This window comes from Bubalus kerabau, chromosome 8, assembly GCF_029407905.1.
Source record: "Bubalus kerabau isolate K-KA32 ecotype Philippines breed swamp buffalo chromosome 8, PCC_UOA_SB_1v2, whole genome shotgun sequence".
NCBI lineage: Eukaryota > Metazoa > Chordata > Mammalia > Artiodactyla > Bovidae > Bubalus > Bubalus kerabau.
In genome coordinates, this window is record NC_073631.1 from 33,899,502 (window position 1) to 33,912,363 (window position 12,862).

General features: G+C 42.3%; 1 protein-coding gene across 3 annotated transcripts in view; it reads right to left on the minus strand.

The window, feature by feature from the left end:
* RAPGEF5 (Rap guanine nucleotide exchange factor 5) overlaps window positions 1-12,862 on the minus strand; it is a 236,226-nt gene that overhangs the window by 112,733 nt on the left and 110,631 nt on the right. For 2 of the 3 annotated variants that reach the window (XM_055589976.1, XM_055589975.1), the window contains exon 8: window positions 387-460. In XM_055589976.1, coding sequence (XP_055445951.1) covers window positions 387-460 — 74 coding nt within the window. Of the gene's footprint in view, window positions 1-341; window positions 462-12,862 lie in introns of those variants that run through there. The other variant, XM_055589978.1, reaches the window with a different exon arrangement.

The following is a 12,862-nucleotide window of genomic DNA, read 5'->3' on the forward strand; positions in this document are numbered from 1 at the left end:
TGCTGGGGGTGGGTACAGAAAGTCTGCCAGGGGAGGTACCACACTGATCTGTTGGGCTCTGGCCCCGCTGACTCTCCTCTGCCGTCTCCAGGGGGCGCATGGCCCCACGGTGGTCTCCCCTGGTTCTTCACTTACTTGGCTTGCTTCCTCTGGGAAGTGGGGGCTGTCTCCATACCTGTCCTTCTCCATGAATCAAATTATAAACATAATGAGCAATTTCGGGCCTTTCTTGTAGAATATCTCCTAATCAAAAATAAGTGCTCCATTCCCATAACTTCACAGAACACAGAAGGTGAGACCTGGATCCCCTGCCTACACCTGCGTTCTCCCACCACTCTCACCACAGAAGAAGGGCGTAGGGAGGGGCCTCACAGAGCTTGTCACACCTGAGGATCTGCAGCAGCTTCAGCCTCTGTCACAGTCACGTGTTTGTCACCGTTTTCTTCATCTTGTGCAAGTGCTTAAGTGAAAGAAAGAAAGAAAGAAAGAAAAAGAACAATATTAAGCTAATGTAGCATCATAAGAAAATTGTTTCAGGTCATTTTCTTTTCAGATGGCAATTTGGCAGGAAAAAAGAATGTTAGGTAGAGACCCAAAATGTAAGTATCAGTACTATTTTTTACAATAAATTATTTGGATGAATAGTTTCACTAATAGCACTGGGCATTTTCCACATCCATTATCTCATTTGTTAAGTCAGTAGCATTGGAGATATCTGATCTCAATTTTCCTTGTCACCTCAACCCATCCAGACATCAACATGCAAGTTTTGTGCTTTACCAAAAAGGAGCTGGGGTAGAGATAAAGACTTGTACCCAGTTCATGTGAGAATGTCATATTTTTTATGTGATTTTTTTGGCTAATAGTTTAGTGTTATCCCAGATGGCTCAGATGGTAAAGAACCTGCCTGCAATGCCAGAGACCTGGGTTCAATCCCTGAGTCGGGAAGATCCCCTGGAGAATGGAATGGCAACCCACTCCAGTATTCTTGCCTGGAGAATCCATGAGCAGAGGAGCCTGCAGGGCTAAAGTCCATGGGGTCACAAAAGAGTCGGACATGACTGAGCAACTAACACATATTAAGAAGGAAGCATGATTTTTCTTAAAATTAGAGTATAATTTACAATGTTGTCTTAGTTTCAAGTATATAGTAAAGCGATTCAGTTATACATATGTATATTTTTTTAGATTCTTTTCCATTATAGCTTATTACAAGATATTAAATATAGCTGCCTGTACTATACGGCAGGACCTTGTTATTTATCTATTTCACATATAGTACTGTTTATCTGCTAATCCCAAACTTGTAATTTTTCCATGCCCCAACTTCCCCTTTTGGTAACAATACATTTGTTTTCTACGTCTATGAATCTGTTTCTGTTTTATAAATAAGCTTATTTGTATCGTTTTTTGAGATTCCACATGTAAGTGCTATTACATGATAGCTGTCTTTCTCTTTCTGCCTCACTTCAATTAGTATGATAACCTCTAGGTCCATCCAGGTTGCTACAAATGGCATTATTTCACTCTTCTAATGACTGAGTAAAATTCTGCTGTATATCTGTACCACACCTTCTCTACCCATTCCTCTGTCAATGTACGTTTAGGTGCTTCCACGCCTTGGCTTTTGTAAATAGTGCTGCAGTGAGCATTGGGGTGCATGGATCTTTTTGAATTAAGAGTTTTCTCTGGATATATGCCCAGGAGTGGGAATGCTGGAAGAAGCATGATTATTTTATATTTGGACTACATGGAGCATTGTTACCACAAAATTCTAAACTATGGAGTCTTGAATCGACCTCTTCTCACACATTTCCCCAGTATCTCCCTATCAAAGTCCTTGTCACCCTTTCTGCACTGGTGCAATAACCTCCTACCACAAAGCCCCTGATTCTAGCCTCTCCTTACTGAAATCTAGCTTGAGCGGAACTGTTAGTAATTAGTCTCAGAAAATATAACAATAAGTACACTGCTCTGGCCTCTGTATCACTTATCTCATTAACTCTGAACACTGTTCATCACCGAAGGTCTTCCTTGAACTCTCTGGCTTCCTCATCTCTGACTTCACACTGACATTCAATGTCAGAATGTAGTGTACCGAGCTCTGATCCAAACTCCATGACTTCATCATGTTTGTCCTTATACAGCTTGCTTGCTGTTTTAACAAATATGTACTTAGTACCTGCTAGGTGCCTGGCACTGGGATTACGCCTGTGAACAAGACAGGTAAGCCTCTGACCTCGTGAAGCACACACACACTACCTGGGGGACAGCTCACAGCTACTGCCGCAGCTAGTAAAAATCACAATTATCAGAACAATGATCTTTAAAAGTGAGATATGAGTAAAGACCATAATAAATAGGGAAATGACAGAAAACCAACTGAGGAAGGTCACTGTGCAGAGCAGGCCAGGCATGCAGCTTCTTAGAAGCAGCAATAATTGTGCTGAGACCAGGGGTCGAGACACACGGCGGGTGACAGGGATGCAAGACAGGCCTGGAGAAAGCATGGAACACAATGGGGATGCTAGTCTGAGAACACAGGGTCGGGGGCAGGGGGCCACTCAGTTCATTTCAGTTCAGTCGCTCAGTTGCGTCTGACTCTTTGCGACCCCATGAACTGCAGCATGCCAGGCCTCCCTGTCCAGCACCAACTCCCAGAGTTCACCCAAACCCATGTCCATTGAGTTGGTGATGCCATCCAACCATTTCATCCTCTGTTGTCCCCTTCTCCTCCTGCCTTCAATCTTTCCCAGCGTCAGGGTCTTTTCAAATGAGTCAGCTCTCTGCGTCAGGTAGCCAAAGTATTGGAGTTTCAGCTTCAACATCAGTCCCTCCAATGAACACCCAGGACTGATCTCCTTTAGAATGGACTGGTTGGATCTCCTTGCAGTCCAAGGGACTCTCAAGAGTCTTCTCCAACACCACAGTTCAAAAGCATCAATTCTTCGGTCCTCTGCTTTTTTTATAGTCCAACTCTTGCATCCATACATGACTACTGGAAAAACCATAGCCTTGACTAGATGGACCTTTGTTGGCAAAATAATGTCTCTGCTTCTTAATATGCTATCTAGGTTACTCATAACTTTCCTTCCAAGGAGCAAGCATCTTTTAATTTCATGGCTGCAATCACCATCCGCAGTGATTTTGGAGCCCAGAAAAATAAAGTCAGCCACTGTTTCCACTGTTTCCCCAACTATTTGCCATGAAGTGATGGGACTGGATGCCATAATCTTAGTTTTCTGAATGTTGAGCTTTAAGCCAATTTTTTCACTCTCTTCTTTTCCTTTCATCAAGAGACTTTTTAGTTCTTCTTCACTTTCTGCCATAAGAGTGGTGTCATCTGCATATCTGAGGTTATTAATATTTCTCCCGGCAATCTTGATTCCAGCTTGTGCTTCCTCCAGCCCAGCGGTTCTCATGATGTACTCTGCATATAAGTTAAATAAGCAGGGTGACAATATACAGCCTTGATGTACTCCTTTTCCTATTTGGAACCACTCTGTTGTTCCATGTCCAGTTCTAACTGTTGCTTCCTCACCTGTATACAGGTTTCTCAAGAGGCAGTTCAGGTGGTCTGGTATTCCCATCTCTTTCAGTATTTTCCACAGTTGATTTTGATCCACACAGTCAAAGGCTTTAGCATAGTCAATAAAGCAGAAATAGATGTTTTTTTCTGGAACTCTCTTGCTTTTTCGATGATCCAGCAGATATTGGCAATTTGATCTCTATTTCCTCTGCCTTTTCTAAAACAGCTTGAACATCTGGAAGTTCACGGTTCACATATTGCTGAAGCCTGGCTAAGGAATTTTAAATTGGGAACTGCATGACGTGATGTCTATTTTCAAAAGTTCTGTTTACCTGCTTTGAGGAGACCAGACTTAGGAGAAGCAAGACAGGAAGGAGGGAGCCCAGTTAGGTGACCATGGCTTACCATCTGGGCTAGAAATGACCATAGCACAGACTGGGGTGGGGGGAGGCAGGGCAGATGAGCTGAAGCGACAGGGAGAATCTGAGCTGTGTTTCTGAGACATAATTTGCCAATGAACTGAATAGGAGAGGCAAGGAACTGCATGGGAGTGGGGGCGGGGGGTGGGTGGCAGGGAAATTAGTGAGAAAAGGTAATCCAGAATGATACCTAAGTAGAATAAGTCATTGCTTGTGCCCACTGTACCACTTATTCTTTTTGCCTTCTCCGTCAACAGCAGGCCCCAAACACAGCAACCTACCGACAGTGAGGTCGCCCACTGAATATTATTTCATGTACCTTTTGCTTTTATGTGTCTCTTATGCCCACTGTGTGGCACTCACCATGGCGCTCACCTAAAATGCTGCACACACAGTGTGAGTGCTGTAAAAACTGAGATGAACAATTTCTCCCCAAGTGGCCAAAAAGGCACAAATTGACTACACCTACATACATAAGCTATGTCTTACATAGCCATTTATGAAAAAAGAAGGGAGGGAAAGTCTTCTCTTAAACTCCATGGAAAACCAGGATAACTCCCACCAGCTGAGCATTAAAAAGCAAGGCAGGAACAACAGAAGTTGACAGAAGCTTTTCTTCTGCTTTCAGCAAAAAGTTCCATTCACGCTTGTTCAAAGCGGGCCCTCTGTTGCTACTGTTGCCCAGTTAGGAGGAAATTTAAGAATAAAGAAAAACACTAATATTTTCTCTGAAAAACTAGAGACATAAATGAAAAGGGAAAAATAAAATACAAAATAACATCTACAAGTCCACTTAAAAATGCAGTGGGTTGTAGAAATAAGTAAACTATCTGAAATACTGTAAGGAGCCTTTCTTCATCCTGTAATGAGGAACAGTGTTCCTGGAGCGCAAGTCAATAACATGCCAATAGGGAGCAACCATGCCTGCATTAAGTACTCACTATACCTTGGCACTTCATTTATGTTTTATTTGAATTTTTGCTCTTTAAAGTTTTAGTTTTGATGAAAATAAAGAAAATTAAATTTTGGAGTATTTTGGCCCATTACATGCGTGTTTTTGTTTTTAAAACAACAATGTTCTGATTTCTGTGCATTTCTTTTTTTCATCTTATTAAATGAATCACTCTTTGTGACCCCATTAACTGCATCACGCCAGGCCTCCCTGTCCATTACCAACTCTCAGAGCTTACTCAAATTCACGTCCATCGAGTCGGTGATGCCATCCAGCCATCTCATCCTCTGTCACGCCCTTCTTGTCCTGCCTTCAATCTTTCCCAGCATCAGGGTCTTTTCCAGTGAGTCAGTTCTTTGCATCAGGTGGCCAAAAGATTGGAGTTTCAGCTTCAGCATCAATCCTTTCAATGAATGTTCAGAACTGATCTCCTTTAGGATGGACTGGTTGGATCTCCTTGCTATCCAAGGGACTCTCAAGAGTCTTCTCCAACACCACAGTTCAAAAGCATCAATTCTTCGGCACTTAACTTTCTTTATAGTTTAACTCTCACATCCATCCATACATGACTACTCGAAAAACCATACCTTTGACTATATGGACGTTTGCTGGAAAAGTAACGTCTGCTTTTAAACATGCTGTCTAGGCTGGTCATAACTTTTTTTCCAAGGAGCTAGCATCTTTTAATTTCATGGCTGCAGTCACCATCTGCAGTGATTTTTGAGCCCCCCAAAATAAAGTCTATCACCTTTTCCACTGTTTCGCCATGTATTTGCCATGAAGTGATGGCACCAGATGCCATGATCTTAGTTTTCTGAATGTTGAGTTTTAACCCAACTTTTTCACTCTCCTTTTTCACTTTCTTAAATTGAAGAAAGTAGGGAAAACTACTAGACCATTAAGGTATGATCTAAATCAAATCCCTTAGGATTACACAGTAGAAGTGACAAATAGACTCAAGGAATTAGATCTGATAGAGTACGTGAAGAACTATGGCCAGAGGTTCGTGACATTGTACAGGAGGCAGTGATCAAGACTATCCCCAAGAAAATGAAATTCAAAAAGGCAAAATGGTTGTCTAAGGAGGCCTAAAAATAGCTGAGAAAAGAAGAGAAGCTAAAGGCAAAGGAGAAAAGGAAAGATATACCCATTTGAATGCAGAGCTCCAAAGAACAGCAAGGAGAGATAAAAAAGCCTTCCTCAGTGATCAATATAAAGACAGAAAGAAAAACAATAGAATGGGAAAGTCTAGAGATTTCTTCAAGAAAATCAGACATAATAAGGGAACATTTCACACAAAGATGGGCACAATAAAAAACAGAAATGGTATGGACCTAACAGAAGCAGAAGATATTAAGAAGAGGTGGCAAAAATACACAAAACTATACAAAAAAGATCTTCATGACCCAGATAACCACAATGGTGTGATCACTCACCTAGAACCAGACATCCTGGAATGTGAAGTCAAGTGGGCCTTAGAAAGCATCACTACGAACAAAGATAGTGAAGGTGATGGAATTCCAGTTGAGCTTTTTCAAATCCTAAAAGATGATGCTGTGAAAGTGCTGCACTCAATGTGCCATCAAGTTTGGAAAACTCAGCAGTGGTCACAGGACTGGAAAAGGTCAGTTTTCATTCCAATCCCAAAGAAAGGCAATGCCAAAGAATGCTCAAACTACTGCATAATTGCACTCATCTCACATGCTAGTAAAGTGATGCTCAAAATTCTCCAAGCCAGGCTTCAACAGCATATGAACCATGAACTTCCAAATGTTCAAAGCTGGATTTAAAAAGGCAGAGGAACCAGAGATCAAAGTGCCAACATCTGTTGGATCATCAGTTCCAGAACAACATCTATTTTTGCTTTATTGACTATGCCAAAGCCTTTGGCTGTGTGGATCACAACAAACTGTGGGAAATTCTTAAAGAGATGGGAATACCAGACCACCTGACCTGTTTCTTGAGAAATGCGTATGCAGGTCGGGAAGCAACAGTTAGAACTGGACATGAAACAACAGACTGGTTCCAAACAGGGAAAGGAGTACATCAAGGCTGTATATTGTCACCCTGTTTATTTAACTTACATGCATAGTACATCATGAGAAATGCTGTGCTGGATGAAGCATAAGTTGGAATCAAGATTGCTGAGAGAAATATCAATAACCTCAGATATGCAGATGACACAACCCTTATGGCAGAAAGTGAAGAGGAACTAAAGAGCGTCTTGATGAAAGTGAAAGAGGAGAGTGAAAAAGTTGGTTTAAAACTCAACATTCAGACAACATGCAGGATGGTGAATTACAATTTCATGATTGAGAGTTCACACTATTTTTGAAATTTAGACATAATTCTTAGTACATACAACTAGAACGAAACAAAGAGAAGATAACCAAAAAACGCATACTTGGGATAAGAATTCAGTCCTGTATTTCTAGCTTTTCCTCAACAACAATGTGACACTTCTTATCACATACTGAAGATCTAAAAGTGTGTTGCCCAGGGTTACATGTTGCTTACCAGAGAGAATTAGAAACACAAGTATGTTAAAGGCATGTCACAAAGGTGACTTAGTAACTGACCACAACATGGTAAAGAAGAGACACTCAAAGTGCCACTGGACTCAACCTCAGCACCCCGATAATGAAGAAAACAGTGTGGTCCCTTATTACACACAACATTATTTTATTGGAAATACTGAAAAAAATATGATTCTAAGAATGCATTTTTAGCTAGTGGCTCACGTATACCACTTGAGAAAAAAAAAAACCACCTTATTTATCATGGCCTTCTGAGGATTTACAATCACCCCATGAAGTCTCACGGACAACACCTAAAAGAGAATGCCTTATTGATGCTTTAATGTGAAGATCAATGTCTATGACTACGTGGGGGCACTTTCTCTCTCCGTGCCTCCTCAGAGTGTGGCTCATCTGGCAGAATGAGGAGGAAGCAGTTACTTGGATTTTGAGCTGAATTTTTTTATCCGATCAGAATAAGAATCTGCTGGAGGAAATTTTCCTCTGCAAATATTGATTCTGGACGGTTCCCTCCCATGGCACAAAGATACAGGAATGACAGCTTCTGGGACCAAGGGAGGCTCGAAGCCTTGCTCTCTGCCAACACAAACCATCCCCTTATGTCTCAACACACAGAGTCTAAGAGCCAGAAAAGACCTTTGAAAATAACTTACCACAACAAAAGTCACAGTACAAGACCTGAAGCATACACTTCAAATGGTAAACAGACAGCCCACAAGAGAACTAAGAATATATGTGGATTAATTAGCACTAACTCACATAAGAGTTATGTGAGTTTAATTGTATTTCTTTGTAAGTTCAGTTCAGTTCAGTCACTCAGTCCTGTCCAGCTCTTTGCGACCCCATGAACTGCAGCACGCCAGGCCTCCCTGTCTATCACCAACTCCTGGAGTCCACCCAAACTGATGTCCATTGAGTCCATGATGCCATCCAACTATCTCATCCTCTGTCATCCCCTTCTCCTGCCCTCAATCTTTCCCAGCATCAGGGCCTTTTCAAATGAGTCAGCTCATCACATCAGGTGGCCAAAGGATTGGAGTTTCAGCTTCAACATCAGTCCTTCCAAGGAACACCCAGGACTGATCTCCTTTAGGATGGACTGGTTGGATCTCCTTGCAGTCCAAGGGAGTCTCAAGAGTCTTCTCCAACACCACAGTTCAAAAGCATTAATTTTTCAGTGCTCAGCTTTCTTTATACTCCAACTCTGACATCCATACATGGCTACTGGAAAAACCATAGCCTTGACTATATGGACCTTTGTTGACAAAGAAATGTCTCTGCTTTTTAATATGCTGTCTAGGTTGGTCATAACTTTCCTTTCAAGGAGTAAGTGTCTTTCAATTTCATGGCTGCAATCACCATCTGCAGTGATTTTGGAGCCCAAAAAAATAAAGTCAACCCCTGTTTCCACTATTTCCCCATCTATTTGCCATGAAGTGATGGGACCTGATGCCATGATCTTAATTTTCTGAATGTTGAGCTTTAAGCCAATTTTTTCACTCTCTTCTTTCACTTTCATCAAGAGGCTCTTTAGTTCTTCTTCACTTTCTGCTGTAAGGGTGGTGTCATCTGCATATCTGAGGTTAGCCAAGAGCAATTCAAGAGGGGTTACTGGTGACAGCCTCTGAGGATGCCAGGGTTCTCCTGACTGTCACCGTCTTGCTGCCTTGGCGACAAGAGGTTCTCTCTCCCCATGACTTAACTCGGATGGTTGCTAAGAAAACTCTCCTAACAACTCTGTTAAAACTGTTATTGAAACACAAAGGGGATTGATGCTCTTTCAGAATGACGTTTACTTAATTTCTGATCAGTGTTGTAAAAGTCAAAGCCAAACCAACAGGTCATTAAATACAATGACTCTAATGTGCTAAGTGACTATAGTTGAGAGCGCTCTTTAAAAATCAACCAGACTGTTTTTTTTAATTTACAGATCAACCAAAATCGTATTACAGACAGAAATTCAGTGTTTCGATGTGAGAAATTAGCAAATAGAGTTAAGAAAAGTAATTCATTGAGTACTTTGCCAAGAAATAAAGTTTTGGCAAAAATGTCACCCCTCACCTGTGCAGTAGTTTTACAGAGGGAAAGCTCTTTCATAAAGGGTCTCATCTGATGTTCGAAAAACCTACAGAGTTGCGCAGGTAAAAACATTCTCATTTTATACAATCCTCCTATATAAAATGTTGTGTCTGTGGCAGTTCAAGTCACCCTCAGTCAAGGACAGAGCAGTAACAGCTAGTCAAACTGCAAATTCATTCATGTGTTTCCTGACCAGGACTTCTTTCCATTTCTTTTTTAATGAAATAGAACAGAATACAGTGGAAAGAATAGGAAAAAACTTAAAAGTCAAAATGTACTGCAACTAGTAAAGTTCAGTATTTCTCGCAAACCTGGAATTAGATGTGTGCCAGGTCAGGCTCCTCTGAATGTCCTGCGGGCTGTGGACATGAATATGTTAGGAAAACACAGAAGGTATTCCCAGCCATGGGAGGCAGAACCCCGTTTCTCATTATCCAAATAACCAGCTATGTTTTTGGTGCCATTTCCTGGAAAAAGGTCGTAGTATTTATTTTAGGAGCCCCTCAACAAGACTCTATCCACATCCAACAAGGAGAGCAGCCCTGTGAGGAGGCATGGAAGTGAGCTACCAGCAAGACATGCTGGCAGAGCATATTCATTCAGTCACTCAGTCCTGTCCAACTCTTTGCAAACCCATGGGCTGTCACCTGCCAGGCTCCTCTGTCCATGGGATATCCCAGACAAGAATACTGGAGTGGGCTGCCATTTCCTTCTCCAGGGGATCTTCTCGACCCAGGGATTGAACCAAGGTCTCCTGGATTGCAGGCGGATTGTTTACTATCTGAGCCACCAGTGAAGGCCATGTTATCTACATATATACCACAAGTGCTCCCAAATGCTCAGATCTTTTCTAATCTTTAAAAAACAAGGGGAAAAGCAGTTACAAGCCTTAACTCGTCACTATATATGTTTTTTGTACTGAAATTTGAAAAATAGTGGTCAGCATTCACCACTGAGTCATGTCATGTAGTATTTTTAATATTCTTTTGACTCTTTAAAGTTTTCTGTATTCTTTTTTCCAGTTTTATTGAATAATAATTGACATACATCTCTGTATAAGTTTAACATGTACAGAAGTGATTACTACAGTCGGTTCAGCTAACATCCATCTTCTCTTACAAATACAATAATAAAAAAAGAAAAAAGGAAAACATTTTCATTGTGATGAATATTCTTAGGATTTACTCTGTATGTACCACCCAGCAGTGCTAGCTATAGTTACTGTGTTGCACATTACACCCTAGGTACTCATTGCAGTCTTGTAACTGCAAGTTTGTATCTTTTGACCACCTTCCTCCATCTCCCCCTTCCCCAGCTCTGTGCCTCTGGTAACCACAAATCTCATCTCTTTTCCTATGAGTTTGGTTTTTCCTTACTCCTTGGAAGGAGAGTTATGACCAACCTAGATAGCATATTCAAAAGCAGAGACATAACTTTGCCAACAAAGGTCCGTCTGGTCAAGGCTATGGTTTTTCCTGTGGTCATGTATGGATGTGACAGTTGGACTGTAAAGAAGGCTGAGCGCCAAAGAATTGATGCTTTTGAACTGTGGTGTTGGAGAAGACTCTTGAGAGTCCCTTGGACTGCAAGGAGATCCAACCAGTCCATTCTGAAGGAGATCAGCCCTGGGATTTCTTTGGAAGGAATGATGCTGAAGCTGAAACTCCAGTACTTTGGCCACCTCCTGTGAAGAGTTGACTCACTGGAAAAGACTCTGATGCTGGGAGGGATTGGGGGCAGGAGGAGAAGGGGACGACAGAGGATGAGATGGCTGGATGGCATCACTGACTCGATGGACGTGAGTCTGAGTGAACTCCGGGAGTTGGTGATGGACAGGGAGGCCTGGAGTGCTGCGATTTATGGCGTCGCAAAGAGCCGGACATGACTGAGGGAGTGAACTGAACTGAACTGATGAGTTTGGTTTTTCTACATCCATTTGTTCATCAGTGGACACTCAGGCTGTTTCCATGTCTTGGCTGCTGTAGATAATGCTGCTATGAAACGGGGGTGCAAATACCTTTTCAAGTTAGTGTTTTCATTTCTTTTGGATATATCCCCAGAGGTGGAATTGCTGGATCACACAATAGTTCTATTTTCAATTTTTTGAGGACTCTCCATACTGTTTCCATAGTAACTGCACCAATTTACAATCCCACCATGCCATAATACTATAATCTGGTCCATCCAGTGCCATTCAACCTTTTCTTTGAAAGCTGACCAACAACCACTCTCTCTGTTTCAATCTATTCAGCCTGTCAGCTGAACTTGAGACTGTTTAAAACTCTCTTCTCTGGGTCCTTATCAGGTTGAACCCTCTAAAAAAATGCAAGTTTCCTGCAGGTTCTCTTTCCTCTCTCCTCAGTGATATTATCTGTTCCTATGGTTTCAACTTTCCCCATTATGCGGGTTATTCCCAAATCTGTGTCTCCATCTCTGCCCTCTTCCCTGAGTGCCAGGCCCACATCTCCAGTTACATGCTGAGGATGCTCATTTCAGAGACCATCACACGTCTGCTCCATACAAGCTGCTATGGCATGTGGAGTGGCATCACCTCTGCCCTCAAGAAAGAGCATCAATTTAATGCAATGGGAGGACATGGAGGTCTGAAATCACATGCATCACACACAGCATGTCTTACAGGCCTCTCCCTCCTCCTGGGGTCTGTACTTTAGTTCAGATCACCACCAGGAGCCTTCGTGTTCTTCTCTCTCCTCAGCCCTCATATCTGTCTCTCACTAGATCCTGTGACTTTTACCTCTGAAACATTTCTGTCCCTCTTGCTCCCTGCCACTGTCATAGCTTATGACCATGCCACCTCTCACCTTTCTGCCACTATTGCCCAGCCTCTGAGCCAACCCCTCCCTCCATCCATTCTCCACTCAGCTGCTCCACTTCCAGATCGCCAGCCTGGTCCTGTCACGCTGCCATCCCTGAAGACTCCTGCCTCCTGCCACTTACGGAACACAACAGCACACACGGAGCTCAATACTAATGTTTTACTTTTACCAACATTTGACAACTGGTGTGCTGATAAGTGGGAATCCACAGCACTCGGACAACATAATAAATCTACAGAGCGGAGGCTAAAAGCAGAGGTAGGTGAAAACCTGTCATCTGCTTCATCAGGTACTCCACACTCTGCACAATTGCCTGGAGACAGCTCAAGCCATGGCGAGACAGACCCTGGCTGTTTCCCTTTCTCCTGACTGATGGTGTGATTTATCCCTGCCCCCAGCAGAGAGGATTCCATTTCAACTCTTGTGCCTTTGCCTTGTAGTAGACTTGACCCTCCAAACTTTCTTTCCTCCACTTCTTAACAGGTTTTTACCTACTAGGTGTTTTCTTT